General features: G+C 39.4%; 1 protein-coding gene across 3 annotated transcripts in view; it reads right to left on the minus strand.

Annotated features, from left to right (window-relative positions):
* Positions 1-25,636, minus strand: part of cadm3 (cell adhesion molecule 3) — a 188,078-nt gene that overhangs the window by 117,936 nt on the left and 44,506 nt on the right. For all 3 annotated transcript variants that reach the window (XM_047368010.1, XM_047368008.1, XM_047368007.1), the window contains exon 3: positions 5,101-5,250. In XM_047368010.1, the coding sequence (XP_047223966.1) occupies positions 5,101-5,250 (150 nt within the window). The remainder of the gene's footprint in view (positions 1-5,100; positions 5,251-25,636) is intronic.

Here is a 25,636-nt window from a genome sequence, read left to right on the forward strand (position 1 = left end):
ATAGGCTAACCTTAGTAGAAATTTCAATAAAATAAAATAAAAGCAGCATAGAGTTCTGCTTTTAATGGAGGCAGAGAGAGCAAAATTTTTCTTAAAGTCAAGACTTAGGGACTTCAACCAGCAATGTTGAAGTCCCTGTTCAGTTTTACAGTGTATATGCTCTGGAATAAAAATGAAATAAATAACAATACCAATAACAAAGTCTTTAATAATTAAAAATCTGTGGATGTTGTCCTGTGATTTAAAGTGATTTTAGGTGTGATCCAGAGTGTAAACGCTGTGAAATAATACCACGTCATGGTTGTAGAACACCAGCTTGTAAAGCTGAACAAAGCTCTTTTCTGCTTTGAGCAAGTAAACATGGGTGTCTGGATTAGCAAATGAATTTAAGGTTTATTACAGTAACACCTTACCATGAGGTCTGGAGTGCTTGTGTATATGCTATAAATTGTAACTGCTGCTGCAGAATCATTGGTTGTAGTTGTATTACTGAAAATCCCTTTCTTTTTTTTTTTTGATAGAAAACGTTTCTCCTTCCTACGTACTCACATTTGGGGATCAGAAAGTTTGGAGGGATTTTTAAACCATAACTGCTACAAAATAAATCAGAAATTAAAGCTCTACTGGTCTGATTTCATCATGCTTTTGTGGTGAGTGTAGATCCTTATATGGCTAGAGTGGATGCAACAAGGAGAACCCTCTTATTGGATGTTATATAGGTAAACGGAACAGTTTTTGATGAGATGGTGAAAACACACACAACTGGAAGAAAATGATTCTGGGAATTTCCAGAATAACCTTTTAAGGGTTGCATAGTTGAAACAAAGTGTAAGTTTACAGTACAAGAAATTACAATGTGTAAAGAATAATTTATCATACAGCAATTTATTAACTTTAAACTATTTCTTTTAAATGTAGAGCTGTTAATTTTACTATTAAAATGAAAAAGTCCTACAATACTTTGGCTGCAACAAAAAACCAAAGAAACAAACATGTGGTACAGTTTTGCCCTAAAAGACAAAAATGTGAAGAAATCTTTCTAAAATTCAAGTAGCAGATTAGAAAACAGTAATATTATTAGCTATTAGATATGTGCATCCAGATAATGTGTTTCTTTTAGCTTGCAGTTAGAAAAAACAATAAAGTCCAAATGTTGAGGAAGCAAGATTCAGTGAGGTATGCAGCCCTATGGAGATCATTTTAAAAATATATTTTTAGTTTTTTCAATAGTGAATGACTAATTAGGTCAAAAAAGTATTGGATTCCTCGTTAAGCATTAACATGTTGGAGTGTAATTAAAAGTGTTGCTAGGTGATGACGTTTATGAACATAAAATATTCTTGCCACTCTTGCCTTTTTAACATAATTTGAACTGAGACTGGGATATATGACAAGATTTCATGCAAAATTTTTAATTTTTTTTTCATAAAACCCACATATTGTCCAGCCATCTTTTGGCACTGTTAAAAGATTTACACTTTCTGGCATATCTGGTGAAGATGTATAAAAAGTAGGGGTGCAATGATACAGCCAGCTCAAAAGACAAAACATTACATGATTTTACGTTCATGTGAATGTCATACAATGAGATTTTAGCAATATATGGTTTTTCGCCAATGCATTTCTTTTGGTTTTCATGTTTGTTTAATTCTAATATGGTCCCAATGCCTAAAACACATACAAAATGCTACTTAGGTTTCATAAATATCAGTATGTTAAGGAATTCAGTGCAAAGTGTGATCATTCTAAGTATTTTATTTAAAACTACAAGATCAAATGCAGTTCCAGCAAATTAAAACAGCTTTTGCCATAAGAAATATTAGCAGATGCTAATTTTGTCAGCGGCTAACGTTAGCCAGTCACAATATTCTCACAATGCTAACAAATTGTTTGTAACTTGTCTGTTTTTTCTGTCACTGCTTCTTTTAATTGTGTATCCAAAATACTGCCCAAATATTTTGGTGTTTAAAAGCAATTGCTGAAATTCTCAGTTAGCTTTGAGGATTTTATTTAAATCTCCCTCATCATCCTGCTGGCTGGACTTGTTGAGAAGATGAACAGAGATCTTCATCCTGGTTTATTTGTCACATTCCTAATTTTGTTATTTCCTTTTAGTAATTGCTCCTAGTGTAAACTAGAGAAAACCTTTGCAAATATCTATTTTACTTTATCAAATCCAATGATCAACAAACATTTGTCAGTCTGAATGTCATATTCTCTTCTTATTCCTATTTTGAACTGTGGCTAAGAGCAATGCACCTGTGTCATGTCATATTTATACCTCATGGAAACATAAGAGTGGATTACCGATTAAAAGTTATTGGGCCCTCTAATCAACTTAAAAGGGTATAGTATAATTCAAAAATGCTTTTATTCTAAAGACATATTAGGAGGCCTAACTGCAGTGCAATCAATTCAGTAAAACAATAATTTTATAAAGTGAGATTTATTTTCATCATTGAATGTATTAAAATTAAAAGTAGGGTTTTTCAGCATTTTTCAGTGCGACAGTATGTTACTACAATATCAGATGAATCTATTTTAAAACTCTTTACATCTCATAACCCTCTATCTCATAGCCCTCTGCTTTTTCCCCTATAATTGTTGTTTTTTAATGTAATTTTGATAATGTAAAATTTGCCCTCTTATTCATGTTTACATTTACCTATTCACACTGCTGCTATTTCCCTATTTATTCATTTAATTTCATACCCATCTGTGCCTCTCCTTCAGGTTGAACAAAAGAATAAATAAAAAAGTTGTTTCTATCTTTTGTTGGAGTAACAACTTGTTGGTCCATCAACTTGTCCTCCTCTCCCTCTTTCATTTTCTGTCGCCCTTTCTCAACCTTTCAAACTTCCTCAGTCTGCAGTCAGCTCCATCCCAACTATTCTCAGCTTTGTCCTTGTTATTGTTTGGCTTCAATTTTTAAGTGCTAAACTAGTGCACGACAAAGTCTTCCTATTTCCACCACGTCCTCTGTTTCAAATTCACCAACAATCCAATCACGTCTTCTGTCCATCTGTGAACCTCTCTTCTCTTTTCATTCAAACTACACAGGACTATAGACAATTAAGAGACTACAAACTTTGAGATTTATTTAAATAGTTTTCAGTCTATTTGTTTGTTTTGCTATAAATACTGTTCCCATGTCAAATAGAGGAGAACATAAACAGATCACCTCCTTTTTAAGCGCCCAGCTTGTACACAGTGTTTTATCATAGAGCTATGACAGTTAATCTTTAGGCGCGGCTTTTATAATTGGACACATTGATGGAATTTAATTCATCGCTCCTTGTTTTGTTTGTGTCTTGTGTTTTCTTTTGTTGCATTAATCAAGAGCTTTTGGCTCTCCAGCAATAATACAAAACAGCACATTTTGTTTTCAGCTGCCCAAGGTCTTTATTTGGAACTTTTTGCATCAACAAAGCCACTGACCCCTTCATGTTCAAAGCGATTGTTGGCGCCTTGTTCAACATCAGTGCAGCAACAAGCGTCTTAATTGCAAGTCGCCGGCTAAAATTAGATTTGTACAGAACTAGCACACAAGTGTGATGTTTTGTTTTTCTTTACAATGCTTTCGATTAGCAGAGTCCATTTATATATCGCTTCTTCATGCATCTTAGGGACATTTTACAGCAGTCACAACTTTAAAAACAAGCTCAAATACATCCAAGATTCACAAAAGAGGACCTTTACCTTTCCCTTTCAGAGCTTGTATAAGAAGCTTCTTCAAGTAAAAACATTGGTCAACATTTTCTCTTAATAATCATATTTCAGCAATGTCATACCTTCTTAAGTAGTAGATTTTATAAAATTATGTGGTCAAGAATATTTCAATATTTAAAGCAATGTTTTTGAAGCTGAACATGGTAGTTTCTCTCCAATCAACATTCAATACTGGCACCTACCAGTAGAGTTTAAGTGTAATAAATGACAGCCGGAAATGTCTACACTCTCTTTTCCAGATTTCCCAGTTTTGTCTGCTTTTTAAACCAAATACAAAATTTTGTTGTATTGTTGTTGATTTTTTTATGGCACAAGTGGCCTTTATTTTCCAAATAGTTTTGACAGTAAGCTGAAAGGAAAGAGGTAGAAAAAGGGGGAAGACATGCGGCAGAGGTCGCTTGGGCTGAGAGCCGAACCTGCAACAGCTGTGTCGAGCACTGAAGCCTCCGAACATGGGTCACGCATTCTACTCGAGCGCCAACGCTGCGCCCAAAAACTTTACAATTGACGGACGGACGGATGGCATCTTTTATATAAAACTTTAAGAATTGCTTACCATACCATACCAACTTTATTTATAAAGCACTTTATACACAGACAGGACCAAAGTGCTGTACACAATCATAAAAACAATGCAAAATGGAAAAAGATTGCATATAAAATACATATTAATGTACAGACACAATAAAACAAGTAAAAACATCTCAGATTTAAGATTTAAGAATTGCTTCATTGGAGCAACTTAGAAGTTTAGGGAGTAATATCTTAAAATGCAAATATTTTACCACTATTTTCCAGACCTGTAATAAAACCTGACTTTTATATGAACTAGAGAGTATCTATAGAATAATAATACATTTTTTCCTCCTTCTCCCAACTTGCTCAGTTTAATTTTACCATCGGAATTCATGAATGACTATGGCTAGTCCATGGTAGGAAGTGCAGGACAGACTGATACATCCAATAAACTGCCAATTTAATTTTGAAATCACTCAGCATTCTCAAACAACTTCTGAGCATCATCTTTCCAGCTAGTCTTCTGTAGTAACAATCCATCTGGCATGTTACATTATGTGATCACTGCGGCAACAACAAAGGTAGCCATTTGTCTGAAACACAGAAGGCAGCACAAATCTGCTGTAGTGATATAATGATGAACAACTCGACCTCGTGTTGAGGGGGAAAAAACTGTTTTTCCTATTCATGTTGGATAAATCAAAGTCACGGCAAATGTTAGCTTCACAAATATAGTTTGCAGTGAATACCAATTGTTGCCACTGCCTTCATGATGTTTCACTTTAAAATTTCTTTAGTTAAACCAAACTGCAACACCTTGACTGCGCAACCAAACCACACCACACAAACACTCACCTCTCTTCTCTCCAAAGTACAGAGTCTGTTGTGCAGTGTTGGACCACTGCAGCGAAGAGTTGTCGGTCTCTGCCACCCGGCAGGTCAATGTTACCGTGCCACCAACGGACACCGTCTCATCTGAGGTCACGGGTTGCAGCAGCTCATCATCTAGGTAAAAGCAGAAATAAGAGAATTGTCAAAAAAGACAATTAAAGAGATGCAACACGGCGCTTATATGTAAACACTATCAAAAATAGTATCATGCAGCAGCACCCAAATCAGATAAACCCACAAACCACATTACTCGCCTCCCTCCCTTTTCTTTCTCTCCGTCTCCCACCACCCATGTCTTTCTTTGCTTGTCAGATTATCTATACATCTCTATCCGTCTTTCTGAGAGCACAGACACAATGTGCGTACACACTGACATCTTGTCAGGGGGACAAAAAAAGCTGACAAATGGTTATCTGGTTGTATATCTGCGAGGCCAATGTAGGAGCAATAAGTCAGTAGCACACAGAGTCTGCAGGACCTGGGGGACTTGCAAAGATGAAGAGACTGTGGTGGACATTGGCTCTCCACAGGTCAAACAAACAACAACAGAGCCAACTCATAAACTCATACTACTAATGGATTTTTATCCCTTTTTATTGATATCTGCGTCAGGCATTTAAAGACGTGCAAATGTATCAGCTGCTGCAGAATAGACTCAAAAGTTATGGAAATGAGCAGGTCGGAGGAAACAAGATTCAGAATACAAATGACCCCCTCATAATGAAGGGATTCTGAGGGCTGGAGCTGAAACGGGAAAACTACTGATGAGCGAACCATTGGGGTGTGTAACAGTATTCAAATTGGCTTAAATTATGGTATTTAACAGTGCTCCCTTGATAACGTTTGATGGTGCAGGCTCATTCTACACTGCGTTTAGTGAGGGTGGCAAATGATTTTGTGAATCAGAGCAAGAGATGTTAGCAAAATATGCTGGCCCCCATTTATAGTGAGTAATGATGAACATAACCAGAGATGCACCTTTCCCCATGTTTAGGTATGAAGGCCTTGAGCGCAGTCAACCGTACTCGGGCACGTTACTCACTTCAAATTGCCATGGTGCCCGAGCAAAACAAAAAAATGATGGCATAACTGAAGAAAAAAGACCAAGTCAAAAGAAGTAGCATCTCATAAGAGGATACGCCTCAAGCGGTCTTCTCATCCCTTAAATACAGCGTGTATAAATAGTTTAATTGGAACCAAATTGTCAAGCAGGAGACAGGTTTATATGGAGCGTGGGGTGTGTTATCACATTCGTGCACGGCTGGTGGAATTGAATTTTTTTTTTTTTCAGAGGAAGAACATCTGCTTAAATGTGCTCCGGCAGAACTCCCATCAAGACATGAAAGAGGACGGGGAGGGGCTCATGAAGTGAGGATGCAGAAGAGGAGGTGAGAAAACTAACAACATGTAGCATCAAAAACACACATCTGCAGAACATGAGCTGGGAGATGCCTGCAGGAACTTTGGACATCTTTTAAAGATGGAAGACAGGTTCAGCATAAGAACATATCAATTATTTGGACAGAAAAAAACTTTAGCATTGCCTCTGGGCTGTGAGGATTGAGAGTGATAACAGCACATAAGGTATGGTTGCAGCTTGCCAGGAGGATTCAGAAGACCAGAAGCCCCACATGTCAGGAAGTTGCTGCCGTTTTAACGCACCTGTGACCTTGTGGCAAGTGTATAGAAGCAGCGTGATAGCTGAGGCCTGAATTTGTGGTCAAGTGCCCCGTGGATTAGTGTCTCCTTTAATAGCATCCTGGACTAATTCTTGTGGCTGATCGCATGAGCTTCTCTACTTGGCATGAACACTTTGAGCAAATTGGCTGTCCCAGGGCATCAGTCATCAAGTCAACCACAATGAGCTCTGACAAATTACCCAAACTTATGTTGTGCCCTTGGTAACCGCTTCCCAGAATAACCTGTGTGTGACATTTGTCCAAAACAAAATAGCCATTAGAGACACTTTAACAAGAGGGTATGCATTTAGGAGCCAGCTTTAGCTTGTATGGTCATTGAATCAATTTGTATATTTAATATAGGCCAATATTTCTTTTTGTTATACAGTGTCTGTTTTTTTTTTTTCTCTCTGATAGTAAAACAGTGCCTTGCAAAACAATTTCGTGAGCTTTTCCACACTTTTTACATTACAACCATAAACGTCACTGGGTTTTATTAAAAATATTTATCCTTTGATCTTTTTCTACAAATAGAAATCTGAAAAATTGTGATGTGCATTGGTATTCACTATCCCTTGAGTCAATTGTTGCAACTACAACTGCATGTCTTTTGGAGTATGCCTTTGCCAGCTTTGCACATCTAGAGACTGAAACTGTTTCCCATTGTTCTTTGCAAAATAAGTCAAAATTTGTCAGATTGGATGGAGAGCATCTATGAACATCAGTTTTCAAACATTCTCAATTTGATTTAGGTCTGGACTTTCTAAGGTTTTTGCAATCTCAAATAGGTTTTCTCCATAAACCCATCTTCCCATCAGCTCTGATCAGCTGTTCCAACTGAAGAGAAACATTCCCACAAACATTGCATGATGCTGTCATGACCGTGTTTCACCATGGGGATGGTGTATTTATGCAGTCTTTTTTTTCTGCAACAGTGTTTTGCATGTAGCCAAAAAGTTACATTTTGGTTTGATTTGACCTTCTTCCACTTGTTTGCTGTGTTACCGGTATAGTTTGTGGCCAACTGTGAACAAGACTTTTCTTCATGTCACTCTTCTGTAAAAGCCAGATTTGTGAATTGCATGACCAAGAGTTGTCCTGTCAACAAATTCTTCCATTTAACCTGTGAATCTGTGCAGCTCCTCCAAAATGATCACGGTCCTCATTGGTACTTTTCTGATTAATGATATTTCTTTGCTATTTTTAATGTAAGTGCTTGTGAACATGAAGAGAAAAAACCTGCCATGTTTTTGTCAGGAGCAGAAAGATAAAACATTTAATTATTCTTGGCAATTATGAGCTAGCTGGTTTAGTCAACAGGTTTTTAAACAATGCTAAGGTTCAAATGAATTTTTAAAGTCCATCTTAGCTGGGTTTAAAGTCAGAGACGCATGAATCTGACAGCATTGGTTGCATCTATTCATTTAACAGCAGCATATTTGAGCAAAGCATTCAACTTTTACCGACTTGAGCTGAACTCGTCACCTAAAGATCAGACTACAGCCTGTCACGCTGACTTTGTTTCAATTAATGTACGCTAATAAATAAAAGGTTAATCTCCCTTTAAGGACTCATAAAACCTGAAACAATTTAATGATGATGAAATAGCCCTCTGCATATTAAATCTGAAGGTCCATTAATGCATACAAATCATTTGGAAGTTAGTCAGCATATGAGGATGGCAACTTTGTTATCTCTAACGGTCAGAAATTAATCAGATAAATTCTGGCTTGATTAAGCTGGAGCACAATGTGGGTAGAATTAGGATAATTTATCAAATTCTGAACAATATTGTAAATGGACTTTAGCCATTGTTTATGAGATGAGAAGGAGTTAGCAGGATTGAGTTATATGTAGGAGCCACACTGATTCTTAAGTTATTAAAAAGTTTGTTTGGTTTGCAAAGTTCAAGAAGTGTAAGCGTAAGAGGGTGCACCCAACCCATCTGTTGGTTCACAAAAATGTGAGTTACTCATCACTAGAATGTGACCCCAGTAAGCCTTGGGTATAAAAATACCTCTTCTGTTTACTTGAGGATCCCAAACAGCAAAGTTAAGGAAGTGGAAAGAAGTTCAGCTACAGTTTAAATGGTTAAGTCCGGCTAAACACTTAGGCTGCAAAAATAAAAAGCGCAACCTCTCCATCCTTTGCAGACTTCGAGTTCAACACTGGCTTGTTTTATTCTTTCCTCACATCCCACTTTTTCATCTCCAACTAAAGCTGTAAGCCAGAGGAAGACACGGGTATTTAAAGCAACACAATTTACACCCTCCCTATAGCCAGCAACAAGGTGAAAGAAGAGGTAGCAGGCTGACTGGGATATCAAACGAAAGGAGGCAGGGAAGGAGCGCCGACAGACAGGGAAAGATGGATGGATAAGGGTATGCAGAGGAGGCTGGGCAGCAAAACGAGGTGGGAAAGAGGGACTGTGTGAAAAAGGAAGGAGGGGAGAGGAGTGAGACAACGAAGGGAGCGCAAGGAGCTTGAGGGCTCTCCAGCGTCGAGAGACAGAAAAATATAAAGACAAGTTTTTTGCTTTGAAAAAAGGATTGTTTGTTTCTGTTTTTTTCTGAGTTAGATAAGAAGATTTCAAACAGTATATCTGTTACCTAAAGAGCTCAGTCCACACGTCTTCATCTTGGGAAAGACAATAAAAAGAACTTGTATTTTTTCTCTATTGTATTTTCTGTCCGATTTAGCTCTGCACTCTGGCTTGCTCATTCAACAGCTTTAATTTTCCTTTAATGATGTCATTCCAAATGAACACTAAAAACTTGACAACTTACTATGTGCATTTAGATCATCAATGTAATATCTAATATTAGTGTTTTCAAAAACTACCTGAGTACCAGTCATCAGAAAGAGGGGCATAAAAATACATTCAGCTAAGGAAATAACATACATGAGATGAGCCTTAAACTAAAGATTTTTAAGAAAAATAAGAATCCCTGTTTTTTTTAATCACCCGAACCAGTAACACAACAATCCTTGACCACCTAGTCCAAGTCTCCAGCTCACACATTTCACATGTATTGAAACTGTACTGTTGCTACAGACTTGTATTGGAGTGAATGATGCAAGTCAGCAACTCGGTGCAATCTGCTGCATTTCCTTAGGTAGAAAACCTTTTTATCAGTTTGAATAATAGACTAAATTTGGCTGCATTGTTTATTAACTAGGATCAATTTAAAATATATGTAACTGACTTTGAATCTGGCTGTATGATTGGACTGACTTTTCATATCAAGAGCCCTTGGATGATATTTGTTGTGAATTGGCACTTTATAAATAAACAGAATTGAAACATAAGTCATTGTGACCTTGCCTTTAGTTGTCACTAAAATTAGACATTGTTTCTTTGAAAGATATTTTCATTTTGTAAACTGTAATTATCAGAATCAGAACCAGCTTTGTTGCCAAGTTTGTACAGACAAACAAGAAATTTGTGCAAATGTTTTAGGCAGTTGTGAAAAATGTTGTAAACAAAGAATGCTTTCAGAAATATAAATTATGATTGTTTATTTTTTATCAATTTACAAAATGCTAAGTGAGCGAATCCAAACATACAGCCAAAGTCATTAAGAACTATCTTCAGAGTAAAGAAGAACAAGAATTACTGGAAGTGATGGTATAGCCCCCACGAAGCCCTAATCTCAACATCATGGAGTGTGTCTGGGATTACATAAAGAGACAGAAGGATGTGAGAAAGCCTACATCCACAGAAGATCTGTGGTTAGTTCTCCAAGATGTTTGGAACAATCTACCAGCCAAGTTCCTTCAAAAACTGTGTTCAAGTGGACCTAGAAGAATTGATGCTGTTTAGAAGACAATGGGTGGTCAAACCAAATATTGATTTGATTTAGATTTCTCTTTTGTTCATTCACTGCATTTTGTTGATTGATGAAAATAAATGATTACCACTTTCATTTTTGAAAGCATTCTTTGTTTACAGCATTTTTTCACACCTGCCTAAAACGTTTGCACAGTACTGTACATATATACACAATTGACTTTACAATGGAATGGAATGTGAGATCAGTCCAACTATAATTATTAGATTATTAATAAATTAACCAATACAGCAAACATTTATCAGACGCTGGTTGTAAAAACCCATCATTAGTATTAATTTTGCATTCTAGATAAATTTGATTTGTCAATAAAACTATAGTCCTTAATCATGGTAAATGCCTAATTTTAATTATTATAAAGTGTAACTAAACAGTAAAAAGATCTATCAAATGTGTCTTATTCATTCCATCGACATTTCTTTAGAACAGTGTTGCACAGAAAATGTGCATTTAAAGCAATTCTTCACTGCAGTACTTCAACTGAAGTAATCTATAGGACGGGTGACTTTTGGGCCCACATGAAGTCTTTGGAGTACAGTCATTTAACAGCAGTCCCGGCACATAGCAATAAGGTTAGCAGAGTATTTTCTGTTGTGCCTGAATTAGGAGCTCTCTAATCTTACTTGGAGCTCCACATCAGGAGACGCTGTGCCAAAGTACAGGCAAAATAAAGAAACTTTTCTTGAAATGACTCAGTTCTTACATCCATGCTTGTTCTTAGCTTAAATGTATTGTGTTGATAAAAAGACAATCCTAACAAGCAATGCTCACAGATTTGGATTTAGATCTGCTTCAGTATACAACTTCAATTCCAAGACAGATCTGAACTATTCATTTAATTAAAAACTACACCATCTTCTACGCCATAAAAAGAACAGACATTGAATATTTCCAACCACCTTGGCAATTAACATATTCACCCCTTTTCCCTTCTTCTTCCATCTGTCTCCCTCCATCTTCTCCCCCCTCCTTGGCTCCATCTGCCCTGATCCCCTCCTTAGCTTCCTCTCGTCCTCCCTCACCTCTTCGTCCTTCTGTCGATCCTCCTCCTCTGCTCAAAACCAACTCGTTTACTTCTTCCCATCCCCTCATTCCTTATTTCCCTCCTTCTTTTTGTCCTCCCAGTGTGGCTTTGCAGTGCTGCTGCTAATTAACTCAGGTTAATGAACTTTATTTATTGTAATACACATCTCTCTGTGTGTATGTGAGTCCCTACAGGCCTACATTTGGAGATTTTTATATTGCTTTTTTGAGCTTTTGCTGTAGAAGAGTGTAGCTGTTGCTTTGCAGGGAGGTAATTATCTTAGTTTGAGTGATTCTCTGTGTATATGCATGAGTGTGAGCCTCCAGAAGCTTATTATCAGTGTGGATTTGCTTGCATGCATGTGTGTTTGAGTTCAAATCGCAGTTGTATTTGTTTTGCCGGAAGGAATTTATCTATTTGTGCACACGTTTGTGCACAAATATGTGCACCTGTGTGATTTATGAGATTGTGCTTTATCTGCATATGGGTGCGCGCTGGTGTGTGTGTGCTTCTCTTTGTATAGGGACTGCAGGGACTTGTGCGCGACAGACACAGTCATGTGTCACGGTGCCGTGGATGCTGTACACATTTGATGGGAAACTCAGCCAACGGTGTACGGTTTGATACGCCGTACTATGATACAGTCCATTACGCACATGCAGAAGCATCTTCTCACACTTACTGCAAGAATGCCCCCCTTGCCGCGCCCTACCCTGCCGCACCTCCTCCTCCCTATTACTGTAAGCACACACAGATCCTCGTAAGGATACAAATAATAACATGTACACTTTGTGTCGTACAAACAGCGCCTAAAGGAAAAAACATTCATTTATAAAAAAAGGACGAAACATGCCAGATCCATTTGGACACATAAAACGTTCAACCTTTTAGAGAAACACAGGACATCTTCACACAAACACAGGCATCCGGACACACACAGGGCAACCTCCCCCACACCATCCATCTATGCCCAGCTGTCCCCCCCTCGATTACCACCCATCCCCCTGGGTAAGTGTGTATGTCTCTGCCCTTCTGCCCACCTCTAGAGCCTACAATAGGAGCCCTATCATACAATTTTCCTCCCCCTTTCTTCATCTGTAACCCCCACACTCCAAGCCCACATTTTCTCAAAAACTATCCAAATTTAAACTAGATATTTCTCACTTTAACAAACGGGATTGAGGGGAAAAAACAAACAATTGTGATTTATAACAGATCCACTCATTCTCCTTCTGAGACAAACACATCTTCGGCTCATGAAGTTTAGTGGAAGGCATTTTTGATGCGAAAACCGTTGTAGCTTCGCAGACTTTATTGATACCATCCAGTGGGGTATTATTTTCCCTACCAAATGCACACTCACAATAAAAACCCAGCTGGGTAATAAAGTATGGATTTTCACAGCACGATTTCAATATAGAAAATCTTTTCAAACTAGAAAACTGTTACTGAAAGCAAAACTGCGACCTCTGTGCGTATTTTTGGGTTGAGAACATCACAACAGGCACAAGAATAGAGCTGATCAGCTGCCATTAGTGGACACTATGGCAAACAAGCAATGTTTGACAGGCTTGATGAGGAGTCAGAAGCAGTCTACTTGCATTTGAGCTTGAGTTTGATTCCAGAAACCCTAAATCCATGCAGGATATTGTCCTGGATGATGAGCTGAAGCCAACAGTGATGATGAAAATGAACTTAAGAACTGGCACAAACTGCCAAGAACCTATTTACATTTGTCATTTAGATTGATTTTCATTTTGCCAAATAAATCTGTGTTTATGCGATAAATCTGTATCAACCCCAGAAGAAAAACAAAAGATGTTGTGAGGATACTGGCTGAATCTGGTAAGAGACTGTCATTATCCACAGTAAAAATGTTTCTATATTGACGGACGGACGGCCACTCAGCGAGGACGAAATGGACAAGACCTTAATTTTTGTGGGTGTCTTGCTGCAGCAGGAACTGAGGTAGCTAAATTTCAAGACATCAGCCAAGAAGATAAAATGTGGGCAACAAATAGGTGGTAAGGGACAATGATCCAAAGGGTAGCGCTTAATTAGGCGGACAATAAAATGATTGTGGCCATCACAAAGCTCTGATCTCATTCCCATAGAAAATCTGTGGGCAGAGCTCTAAGGTGTGTTGGAACAAGGTTTCCTGCAAACCTGACAGTTACACCAGTTCTCTCAGGGGGAATGGGCTTAAATTCCAGCAAAAATTATGTCAAGCTTGTGGAAAAACACCCTAAACATTTTACCCATTCAAACAGGTTTAATGGCAGTTCTCAAATACTAAGAAAATGTATGTTCATGTCAGAATTAGAAAAATAAATAAATCATGTCCCGATTCATTGACATTTAGCTAATTGAAATATTTTTTTAGAATCCTAACTGACCTAAGAAACTGATTTGACTGATTTGACAGAAATATTTAGATTAATAGAAATGTTGCTTTGACTCAGTTGGGAGTTGGGGGGGGGGGTTAAATCACTTAAAATCTTTGAGATAAGTGGGAGGCAGGTTGATGGGCAAGATAGGAGTGATGCTTAGGGATTTGAGAACCCCCTGCCTGCAGTCTTAGCACAAACAAACTCCTTAACCTTTAGTTTTAACAACATCCCGCCTTTTATTGTGAAGCCGGAGCCTTTGTGGGGGGATTTTGAGCGCCGACTCCAATCAAAACCCCCTCCTTCCAACCACCTCTAGCCACCTACCCTTCGTCTGGTGCCTGTCAAACCTAGTTAGCTCAAAGCTTAGAGCTTAGACCATATCCCTTCTTGTTCTCATCCTCCACCAGCTAGCTCAACATCACCCATCCACCCACCCCCCCACCCCCCGTCTCTGTCTCACTGCTTACACACAAAAACATGTCGGCAGAACACCAGCAGCATCACAACCCAGCAGAGTGTCTGCAGCAAGAGCAGAAACATTGAGGCGCCAAGCCGGCCGCCCCACCCTGCCAAGGGAGCTGTGCAGTGAGAAAGACAGAGGAGCGTGGGGTAAGCGGAGGAGGGAGAGGGGGCTCGGCCCACAGAAAAGGGCAAGCAGCATCACTGCTGACAAAAGAGAAAGAATAATGATTTGCCAAGAAAGAGAAAACGAAGTGAGTCCAAGAGGTAGGAAAGAGATGGAGGAAAAGCACAGGCGAAAACAAAGGGAAAAGGGAATGAAAGAGGCAAGCAGAGTGAGAGGTGAACGAAGGACATGGCAGAAATAAGCATATATAGATAGATGAGAGCAATGAGGAGATATGACAGGGTAACTTAGGAAGGGGCGAAAAAAAAAAAAAAAAAACAATGAGAGCAAAACGGAGGGAAGTGGAGCACAGCAGAGAGTGAGAAATGAAACAGAGGGATTGGAAGAGAGAGTGGAGACATGCTGATAAGATGAGGTCCATAAGCATCTGAAGGGATCTTCTACCAAGGTGAATATTCAATAAGAGATTGGAGAGCAAATCCTTCTTCATCATTGCTTAATATTAGCTGGTTAATAAAAAGGATTAGCAGCATGAGTTAGTCAAATCAACAAAGCATCTCTTTTAAGTTTGTAGCATGAGAAACCCTGTTTGTGCTTCCTGAGACTGAGCCAAACCCAGGTCGATACTGCTTTGGATCCATGTTCCATTCGATCAATCAGCTCCCTTTCTTATATTGTTTCTAACATTATCTGTGCGACAGGAGGGGATATAAAGAAACTTTAAAGGGTTCATACATACCAAATATACTTCATTAACTTGGCTGGTTGAGCACATCCAACATTACCTGGCAAAAGTATTCATAACTGTAGGACCTTTTCATTTTGTCTCTTCTTTAAACCACAAACTACTTTGTATTTTATTTAAATATCATGTGATAGATCGACAGTGTGTTATGCATAATCATAGAATGGAAGAAAAACATGGATGGCCCATACCTGTGATACAAATTCAAACCTATTTCTAAAGTGCCATTACTGTGGAAGTAAGGACTTTAAACGAATGTGTAATGTAGTTTACATTCATGTTTGATATATGCAATTAACAAAAATAAAACCGATAAATAATTCCACCCTATTCCCCTGCAAGTATAATTCTGGCAACAGAAAAAGGTCAATATCTTGTAAAACTTGTTCTGCGTTAGCCTCTGCTTTTGTAGCCTTGTCATTGGCCATGCAGAATAAGTCTGCAAAAGACTTTGTGAGAAATAATTCACGGACAGAAAACCTGGGGCTATGTTGAGGAAACAAGAATATTACTTTTTGCAGCTCCAAGCAGATTTGTAACACAGCCAGTCAGCAGCAATAAACTATCGGCGAGGTGAAAGCAACTTCATTTCACTCAGACAGAAAAGCCTTTTCAATAATTACTCGCTGAGAATGGTAGTTACTTGTATTCAAATTTTTTTACAGCTCAAGATCAAACACTGGTGCTTCTCTGTCAGTATTTGGACTTTAACAAAATGTCAAACTAGAATTGTATATTTTAAAGTTACATGTTAAACACCACATTGCACCACTCTGCCATCCTGTATAAAGGGTCTTTTTGGCCGTATAATATGATTCTGACATTTGTTAAGAAGTTAACTGTCAACACAGCTGTTAGGACACAGAATGAGCCACAAATACGAGAGGATGACCCCCACCTGATAAGCTACTGATGGATGCAGAGAGACCCCTCTACATTTGAGCAGCCAAATTGTCCGCTTTTTCTGGCTTTTTGCAGTTTTTTTTGTGTTTTTAACAGAAACTTTATTAAACGTTTGATGGCGTACAGAAGCTCACGGATATCTTGTTATCAAGGAGGAGCCACTTGTCCAGCTACTGAGAAGGCAGCTAGCGGACAGAGTGGGGACGCATATACAGAATACTGCAAAGGTATTCATACTCTTTTAACGTTTTTCACATTTTGTCCTGTCACAACCAGGAATTTCACTGTATTTAAATGAAATTTAACCAACACAAACACAACAACACAAAAACCAACACAAAGTCGTTCATTGCTAAGCAGTTTTTAAATTTTTTCCACCAGTAAATGTATTTATTGAGGTGTGCTTTTGACACCCTCTGAGACAGTGCTTTGTAGAACCAATTTTTGCTGCAGTTACAGCTGCAAGCCTTTTGGGGGTATGGCTAAACGAGCTTTGCAAAAATATTTGCTCATCCTTCTATGTAAAATAACTCAACGTCAGTCTGACTGGAGGGAGAACATCTGTGAACATCAGCGTGTACAGTCACAAGTTTCATCTCTGGCTGGTTGTAACTCTGACCAATTTCTCTGTCCCAGCGGAAGAAAAGCACCCACAGCATGATAAAAGCTGAAAAAAACCCAGGGGGCATGAATAGTTTTGTAAGGCAATATATATGCTTGCTTGACGTGCTTTTATCTACTCTCAAAACCACTTGATGTTTATTAGAGAGGGATACATTTTCTGAATAGAATCTGAGATGTCCTGATGCAACACACCGGTTGTTTCTGGTCTGAACCAGCACACAGTAAAGTCCTATAACTAATGAGCATCTTTCTAGCTATGAATTAATATCCAAAATTTCCCATGAGATGAAAGTAATACCTGAAAAGGGTACATTGGTTTTCTCCCTCTTGCATGTCCACCCAAGCTATTGAATTTTAAGATTTGTTTTACTGGTAGGACAACTGCTTCTTCTGCTAAATTGCAACCATGTGTAACATAACATATGCTGCCAACATGTGGTACTGATATGCTGCTTAGTTTATTTGCTTTAATGTAGTTAGCTCTGCATTTTGCATCCTTTCCATATATCACTTTAGATAAGCAAATTAATGGAAACCTTATTGGTCAGCTACTTTTTCTTGCACCATATATATCTCAGCAGACATCTTGGCAGTGTTTCCTCCTTATATTATAATACAGTGCAAAGCCCTTTGGTAATTTTGTTCACTTCCAGCAGCTGTGCCAACTGAGCACCTTCAGAATCAAAATGAATTGGCCACAGACTGACTGCAAGGAGCTCTTTTCTGCACCAGTAAGCAAGCTCACTTCAAAAGAAGCTCAGCCATCAGAAATCATCATTTGATAACAAAAAGGAAAAGCAAGCTTTATCTCTCCATCCGTACCCTCACGCTCAAAGAGGTGCATGCACACACACACACAAACACAGGAAAATAAAGACAGAAATCTTTAATGTCTTGGCAAATCCACTCAGTGCCCCTGCCAAAAGGCCTCTTAAAGAAATGAGTAGTCAATTACCAGAGGTTTGCCCTTTTGACTAAGATCTCTGAATTTGAAATCTGGAGCCTGAGAACCTGCTCTGTCTGCCCCTCCGTAAACACCCAACTTCCAAAACAACAATCAGACTAACACATTATTAGATAAGCATGAAACAAACGTGCAGGCTGCATGATAATTTCATATTAAAGTTCATGTTTTATTTAATTACATGTGGATATGATTATTTCTTCACCAAGTTCATTTATGGTCAAAACAAACTCTGAATAAACATTTCTCCATAAAAAAAAATTATAATTTATGGTACATTTATTCTGTTTGTATTGGAAAAATCAAAAACAACACTAATTGAAACTTTAAGTTTAAACTCAACATGGGTGAATTTAAACTACAGGTATAAAATGTTTAATAGAATTAAACCAGAGGCGGGCCTAGAACCAGACAACCTAATTCTTTTGTGTTTGATAATATATTGCTACTAAGAGTAGTAATATACTAATAGCGTCACAACAATAAGCAACCTTCATTGGTTTTCCAACATGAAATTAAAATGCATTCAGCTGGGATGTCGGGCCATTCCTTAGTTTGAGCGCAAAGCATAAGATAATACAACTTGCTTCTTAGCACCTCAATACATGCCAAAAGTGTGGCGACTGACCTCTGTTCATAATGTGGAAGAAAGGTGTTTGATAAAAGTAAAGCATCCAAATCAATGGCAATGCCCTTGTGGAGGATTAATCACATCACTTTTTCTTTTCTTGTAGCTGAGTAAAAATTAAAATAATTCAAAACAATCACAGAGAACTTTACCAGGGACCACCCTGTCCTGTGAAAAATAGAGTTGAAATAATTATTTGACATTATGGGATGAAAACACAAAATGTTTACGTTGAACTGTAACTTATGCTTAGTCCACACTGACAGAAAAAGCTAAAACAAAAAATCACCAACACTGACTGTAAAGCAGCTACTGCAGGCTGGCTACCTGAGCAGACAACACAACTAATAACCTAGCTAAAATGATCTTGGTTTACTCCAGCTACTTAATAAAGAGCAGAAAAGCAAGGATGGATAAAAATAGTAAAGCTTATTTGAAAACAAAATTTAGCAAGACAATAAACTGCACCTATCATCATACGGTACAAAATAACAAATCAATGTTTGCTACATTGTTCGAACAGCAAGTCTTCCCTATTTCAGGCTTTTTGTTATGGACCAATGCAGTTATCACACACTTTTAATGTGAACTATGCAGACCTTTTGTTATGAAAAAAGTAAGGTGTGGCCCATGCATTCTGCTCCAATGCTCATTGAAATGCGTCAAACACTTGAAAGAAGTCCGTCTGTGCCTAACTGAATTTAGTGAAAGAAGAGAATGTTTAAAAGTGGCCCAACTGCTTATGGCTAAGGCTCACGGTTAGTTGTGTATTTTGAAGTGAAAACATTATGTCTGCAGACCAGCAGGACAGGGCTGTGTCAACAAGGAGTTTGCCAAAAGTCACCTGAAGATCTGCAAAGCAAAGAGAAAAACAGACTGTGATCTGATGAAATGAAGTTTGAACTATTTGGCTGCAATTTCCAGCAGTGTTAATGGACGACATGTAGAGATGAGCATCTTCTCATTAATAACATCCCGACAGAGATGTTATATTGCCAGAAATATGCTGCAAGCTGCTATTGTGCAGCTGTGAACAGAAGAAACAATGACTAAAGGCAGCAAGCTATGTGATAGCTCCTATAAGCATGACTATGCTGTCTAAGACTAACCCTAGAAACTGTAGAGCTTTGTGCAGTCAATCTTAAATTGTATATTTTAATTCAGTTCAATTTTTTCACATAATACCAATTCACAACAAATGTCTTCTTAATACACTTTGGAAGACAAACAGATCCAATTAATGCCCAATTATTTCAAAATATGCAGTATAATCAGATTCCAGTTCATTTAAATATATTCCAATTTAACTGCAAGTATTATAACAAAAAACATAATCAACGTATTGACAAAGCATATGTACAATAACAACCAAGTTTGTGGACTTGTGGACTTTGTGAACTTCGCACACCACTGCCTTCAATCCACCTGGCAAATGTCCACTCTCTAAGCAACAAGATGGACGAACTGCTTCTTCTCACCGGTAAAAACACAGACCTCCGCGGATCAGCGGTTCTCTGCTTCACCGAGACATGGCTGAGTGAAAACATCCCGGACCGCGCATTGCTGTTGCCGGACTTCCAGCTGCTCAGAGCGGATCGCAGCGCGGAGTTATCGGGGAAGAAGCAAGGAGGCGGAATCTGCTTTTATATAAATGAAGGTTGGTGCAGAGACGTAAAAGTGCTGGAGAAAACATGTAGTCCTGATCTGGAGTCATTTTCCATAATCTGTAAACCGTTTTATTCACCAAGAGAGTTTTCCTCGTTTATAATAATCGGCTCATATTTTCCACCGCATGGCTGCACTTCTGCCGCGGAAAAACATCTTGCTGAGCTGATTACAGATGTGGAGAAAAAATACACGGACTCTTTCTTCATAATACTGGGAGATTTTAACAGAGCAAACCTCTCCCGTGAACTCCCCAAATACAGACAGCATATTAAGTGTCCCACCAGAGACCAAAACACACTGGACCATTGTTACACAGCTTTAAAGGACTCATATCATGCTGTTACCAGGGCTGCTCTGGGTTTTCTGATCATTCTCTTATCCACCTCATCCCAACCTACAGACAGAGACTAAGAGCTTCCAAACCCAAGGTTCACACTGTTAAGAAGTGGACTGAGGAATCAAAGCAGATGCTACAGGCCTGCTTTGAATGCACAGACTGGACTGTTTTTGAAACTTCAGCCACTGACCTAAACCAACTAACGGATGTGGTGACATCATACATCAGTTTCTGTGAGGACATGTGTGTGCAGACCAAGACCTTCTGCACCTTTGGAAACAACAAGCCATGGTTTACTCCACACCTCAGGAATCTGCGCAGGGAAAAGGAAGAAACTCACAGCAGTGGAGATTGGGTGCGGTACAAGCAGGCCAGGAACAAACTAACAAAAGAGATCAAAGCAGCTAAGAGAAGCTACAGTGAGAAGCTGAAGAACAGCCTTTCTACTGGTGACACTTCAGCTGTATGGACTGGTCTGAGAAACCTGACTGCCTACAAGAACAAATTCCTCGCTTAAAGTAACCAACCCCCTACCTTCAGATCCTCTGCACTAAAGATCTCCGAGGAAGATGTAAATAGGCTCTTTCAGCGCATGAAAACAAAGAAAGCTGGAGGACCTGATAACGTCTCCCCATCATGCCTGAAACCCTGTGCAAATCAACTCGCTCCGATCTCCACAAGGATCTTCAACAAGTCACTGGAGAAATGTGAGGTCCCCTCCTTCCTCAAACGATCCACCATCATCCCGGTGCCCAAGAAACCCACCATCCTAGGATTAAATGACTACAGGCCTGTAGCCCTGACGTCTGTGGTCATGAAATCCTTTGAGCAGCTGGTGTTGAAGCACCTGAAAGAGATCACAGGCCCCCTGCTGGACCCCCTGCAATTTGCTTACCGAGCAAACAGGTCGGCAGATGATGCTGTTAACTTAGGTCTACATTTCATCCTGCAACACCTCGACCGTCCAGGGACGTACGCCAGAATCCTGTTTGTAGTCTTCAGCTCGGCCTTCAACACCATCATACCAGACATCCTCCACCAGAAGCTCACCCAGCTCGACGTCCCAGCCTCCACCTGTCAGTGGATCAACAGCTTCCTGACGGACCGACAGCAGCAGGTGAGACTGGGGAGCATCTTCTCCCGAACCAGATCTATAAGTACTGGTGCCCCCCAGGGGTGTGTTCTATCCCCACTCCTCTTCGCTCTGTACACAAATGACTGAACCTGATCGGACTCGTCCATGAAACTCCTTAAGTTTGCAGATGACACCACTGTCATTGGACTGATCCAGAACGGTGATGAGTCTGCATACAGACAGCAGGTGGATTGGCTGGTACACTGGTGCAGTCAGAACTACCTTGAACTCAACCAACTCAAGACTGTGGAAATGGTGGTGGACTTTCAGAGAACACCACCCCCATTCACCCCCCTCACCATCCTCAACAACACTGTATCGGCCGTGGACCACTTCAGGTACTTAGGAACCACCATCTCTGAGGACCTGAGATGGTCTTCACACATAGACACTGTTCAAAAGAAGGCCCAGCAGAGACTGTACTTCCTGAGGCAAATCAAGAAGTTCAACCTTCCACAGGAGCTGCTGGTCATCTTCTACACTGCCATCATTCAGTCTGTCCTGTCTTCATCCATCTCAGTGTGGTTTGGCTCATCCATAAAACAGGACAGGTCCAGACTGCAACGAATAATCAGGACTGCAGAGAGAATAATCAGGGCTGACCTTCCCTCCATCCAGGACTTATACAGGTCTATGGTCAGAAAAAGAGCTGCTAAAATCTCTACAGACCCCACACACCCTGCACATAAACTGTTCAGAGCTTTACCTTCAGGCCGCCGCTACAGAGCACTGTTCACTAAAACCAGCCGCCACAGAGACAGTTTCTTCCCCCAGGCTGTTTCTCTGTTGAACATTCAATAAAGTACAAAACAACAGCATACAGATGTTGCAAATGCACCTTTTTATTTATATATGTGTATATTGTACATTGTAAATATGTATATTCTGTAATGCAAAAACAAAACCAAAGAGCAAAGTGTACCGGAGTCAAATTCCTTGTTTGTATGTACGAACTTGGCAATGAAGCTGATTCTGATTCTGAAGTTTGACTAAAGGGCTGTATGATAACCAATTTACCAATACCAAGAAAGCTGAATAAAATCAAGGGACACAAAAAATAATGCAGTTAAAAGATAAATTACATCAAATATGCAAAATTATTATTTGTCGTTGAAAGTCAGGGAAATAATGTCTAAGTTGTGGTTTAAATTCCTCACTAGAGGGGGTGCACTTAATTAAAATTGGAAGATTGTTCCACAGCTTTAGAACTGCTACCGCAAAGGTACAGTCCTTCTCACTGACCAGTCTAAAGTGACGAACATAATACAATACAGTCAAGTTTAGTTATCATGTAATGCCCTTTGGTTTTGGTAAGGAAGCCGAGCCGACTGCATGACTTTGCAGCAATTCCTCATCCTGAGTATTATGATATTGTGCAGTACACTCATATGTGAATGTACTTTAGTAACCAATGTGACTCTGATTAATCGATTCTGGCTTTGGACCAAAAAATATATCTAGTTAATTTTATGGTGAGACTAAAATAAGAAATGTTAAAACATGAAAATGGTCTAAAAACTTTCTATTGGCACTGTATATAAACTAATATAAAATTTTAGGTATCGCATAGACCAGCAATCAATGATAGAAAACAAAATTACACAAATTACTGCAATGTACAGTCACAGGAACCACCAAATGAGAACACAGACTCCTTACAAAATATCTCATCCTGCTCAGAAACAGATACACAGACACCAACCCACTCGTAAAACCCTCTGATAGCAGCAAGAACTTATAGGACAGCCATAAGAAGGATCTCAAACCCTGGGGTATGGCTGATATTAAGAAATGGTGAGAGACCGCAGGCTGAGGAACACAACAGAGGTGAGAGTGAAAGGGAAAGATGGAGAGAGACAACCAGAGACAGGGGGATGAGCCAGTAAGCTGGGGGTTACGAGGGAAGATATGCCTCAAATTAAAAACATTTTGAACAAAGGAGGGTTGTTGCCAAGCAACCCCGCCATAACAGGGTTTCCGGGGCAACAGGGATGACCCGAAGCCTGACCTAAGAAATGGATTTGCCCTCATTGTCCACGGGTACACTGGCACAGGCACACACCTTAACCCCATGCTCTGTCTCTGTTGCTTTCCAGATCCCCACCGACAAACTCAAACAGACAGAAGGTTTCTCATGGAAAAACACGGAACACGGTCGAAATGCCATCGTTACAGAATGCCAGCCTTTCAATCAGAAGGGGCCTTTAAAACGAGAAGCGACGGGGTTAGGAGGGTTAATGGCTCAACTTTGCCAAAAGGAATAACTAGTGAGGTGCAACACATGGCCTGTCCAATATCCAAGATGAGTTCAAGGAATATATTAACAGAGCTTCATTTTGGCAGCACAAACAGTGTTTTAGAGTGATGTATGCTTCACAAAGGGACGTAGAGAATGTTTTTAAGGGCCTATTTTAAGAATAACCCTAACCTCTCAACTCTTAGAGATCATTTATTGTGTTAAAATGAACACTGTTATTGAGAAATAGATTTTTGAGAGTAAAAAGTCTGATAAATTGAAGGATTATTTTAATGTACAAAAAGAGAAACTAAAAAGCAGAATATTTTTGACTAAAAATAAAGTTGTGTTGGCATTCTTTAAGATGTTGTCCTCACATACGACTCTGGATTAATGTTCTGCAAATCTGATCGTGCAGGCATGGCATAAAAATCCTATTACACTTACTGTAGACGCAAAGAACACACTTTAAGCAGCCTGTGTGCTTCAAATAAAGACAGAAATAGTCTGTTCGTCCTCCCTTTTCAAATTCAAAAGATGAATAAAACATGTTTTCTTTTGAGGATGGGCCAGATTTTGGACAGATAGATTGAGTCTTTGAGTACCTTATAGTTACAAGAAAATCTTTTATACTTTCAATCAACACTCTCCAAGACCACCATTAGTTCACATTGGATCAAAAGAATTGATTGAAGTTCTTCAGTTTAAGGCTTTCAGTTTTTTTCCCTGCTCAATTAGAACATCATTTGAAACCTGCACTGATATAAACTTGCTACAAATCATAAAAACTTGCAGATGTCTTAGAAACCCGTTTCTTTGGTTTCATGTCATCTCTACTGTCAGACTGTTTCCACTCAAATTTACCAAAAAATGTGTTCTCTCTTCTCGACTTGTAATTGCTGCCTAGCTACATAAGACTGGATGTTCCTCTGGATGCTCCTTTTTTTCTTTTGTTTCAGGCAGACCTTCTTCTTGCTTTCTTCTTGTTTCACTCCTCTTATTGTTGACTGCTCAGCAACAAGACATGAAAGACCCAAGAAGGGTTACTTGATGGGATCGTGCGTGGCATTGGGTGGATAGGAGAAAGTGCACTTTTGTGTGTCAGTAAGACAAAGCAGGGCTGGGAGAAGTAGAAATGTTAATGCGGACCAAAGTTTGCAGAGTGTGTACTGTGCAAAATCAGCCTCCCCTTCTTTGGAAATGTGTGTAAGTACACAGAAACACTCCTCCCCAGACATGTTGTTTTCTTCTCGGGGGACTACTTTGGGAAAATGTGTCTTTCCTTTGTGTGTGGCCATAACACCCCCGCCTCTCCATCTCCAACATCTGCAGGAATGTTTGTAGGCCTTGTAGCACCGAGCACCAACTTAATGAACGCAACCTTTCAGAAGACGCCCACGGTTTGTCACTCCCAATCAAGACAATGGAGATCAGTAGAACAGTAAGGCAAGGGGACCAATGATGAAGAAGATGAGAAGAGGGGGGTGGGGGTGGGGGGGGGGGGGGGGGTGGGGGCTTGTTGCTTTCCGACAATGGCAGCACAGACGCAGACAGTGAAACAATAGAAACTGGACAGTGGCAGTTTTTTCTTTTCATGGCGACTGTTGGGGTGCCTCAGCACATTGTTGTGGCACCCCTCCTGGGCAAATAGACTAATTGGGGTCACTCCTTGTGGTCTTAACTGTCACAAGCTCCTGCATCATATAGATAAAGCTTTGGAGAAATTTAAA

Source organism: Girardinichthys multiradiatus, chromosome 6, assembly GCF_021462225.1.
Source record: "Girardinichthys multiradiatus isolate DD_20200921_A chromosome 6, DD_fGirMul_XY1, whole genome shotgun sequence".
NCBI classification, from domain to species: Eukaryota; Metazoa; Chordata; class Actinopteri; order Cyprinodontiformes; family Goodeidae; genus Girardinichthys; species Girardinichthys multiradiatus.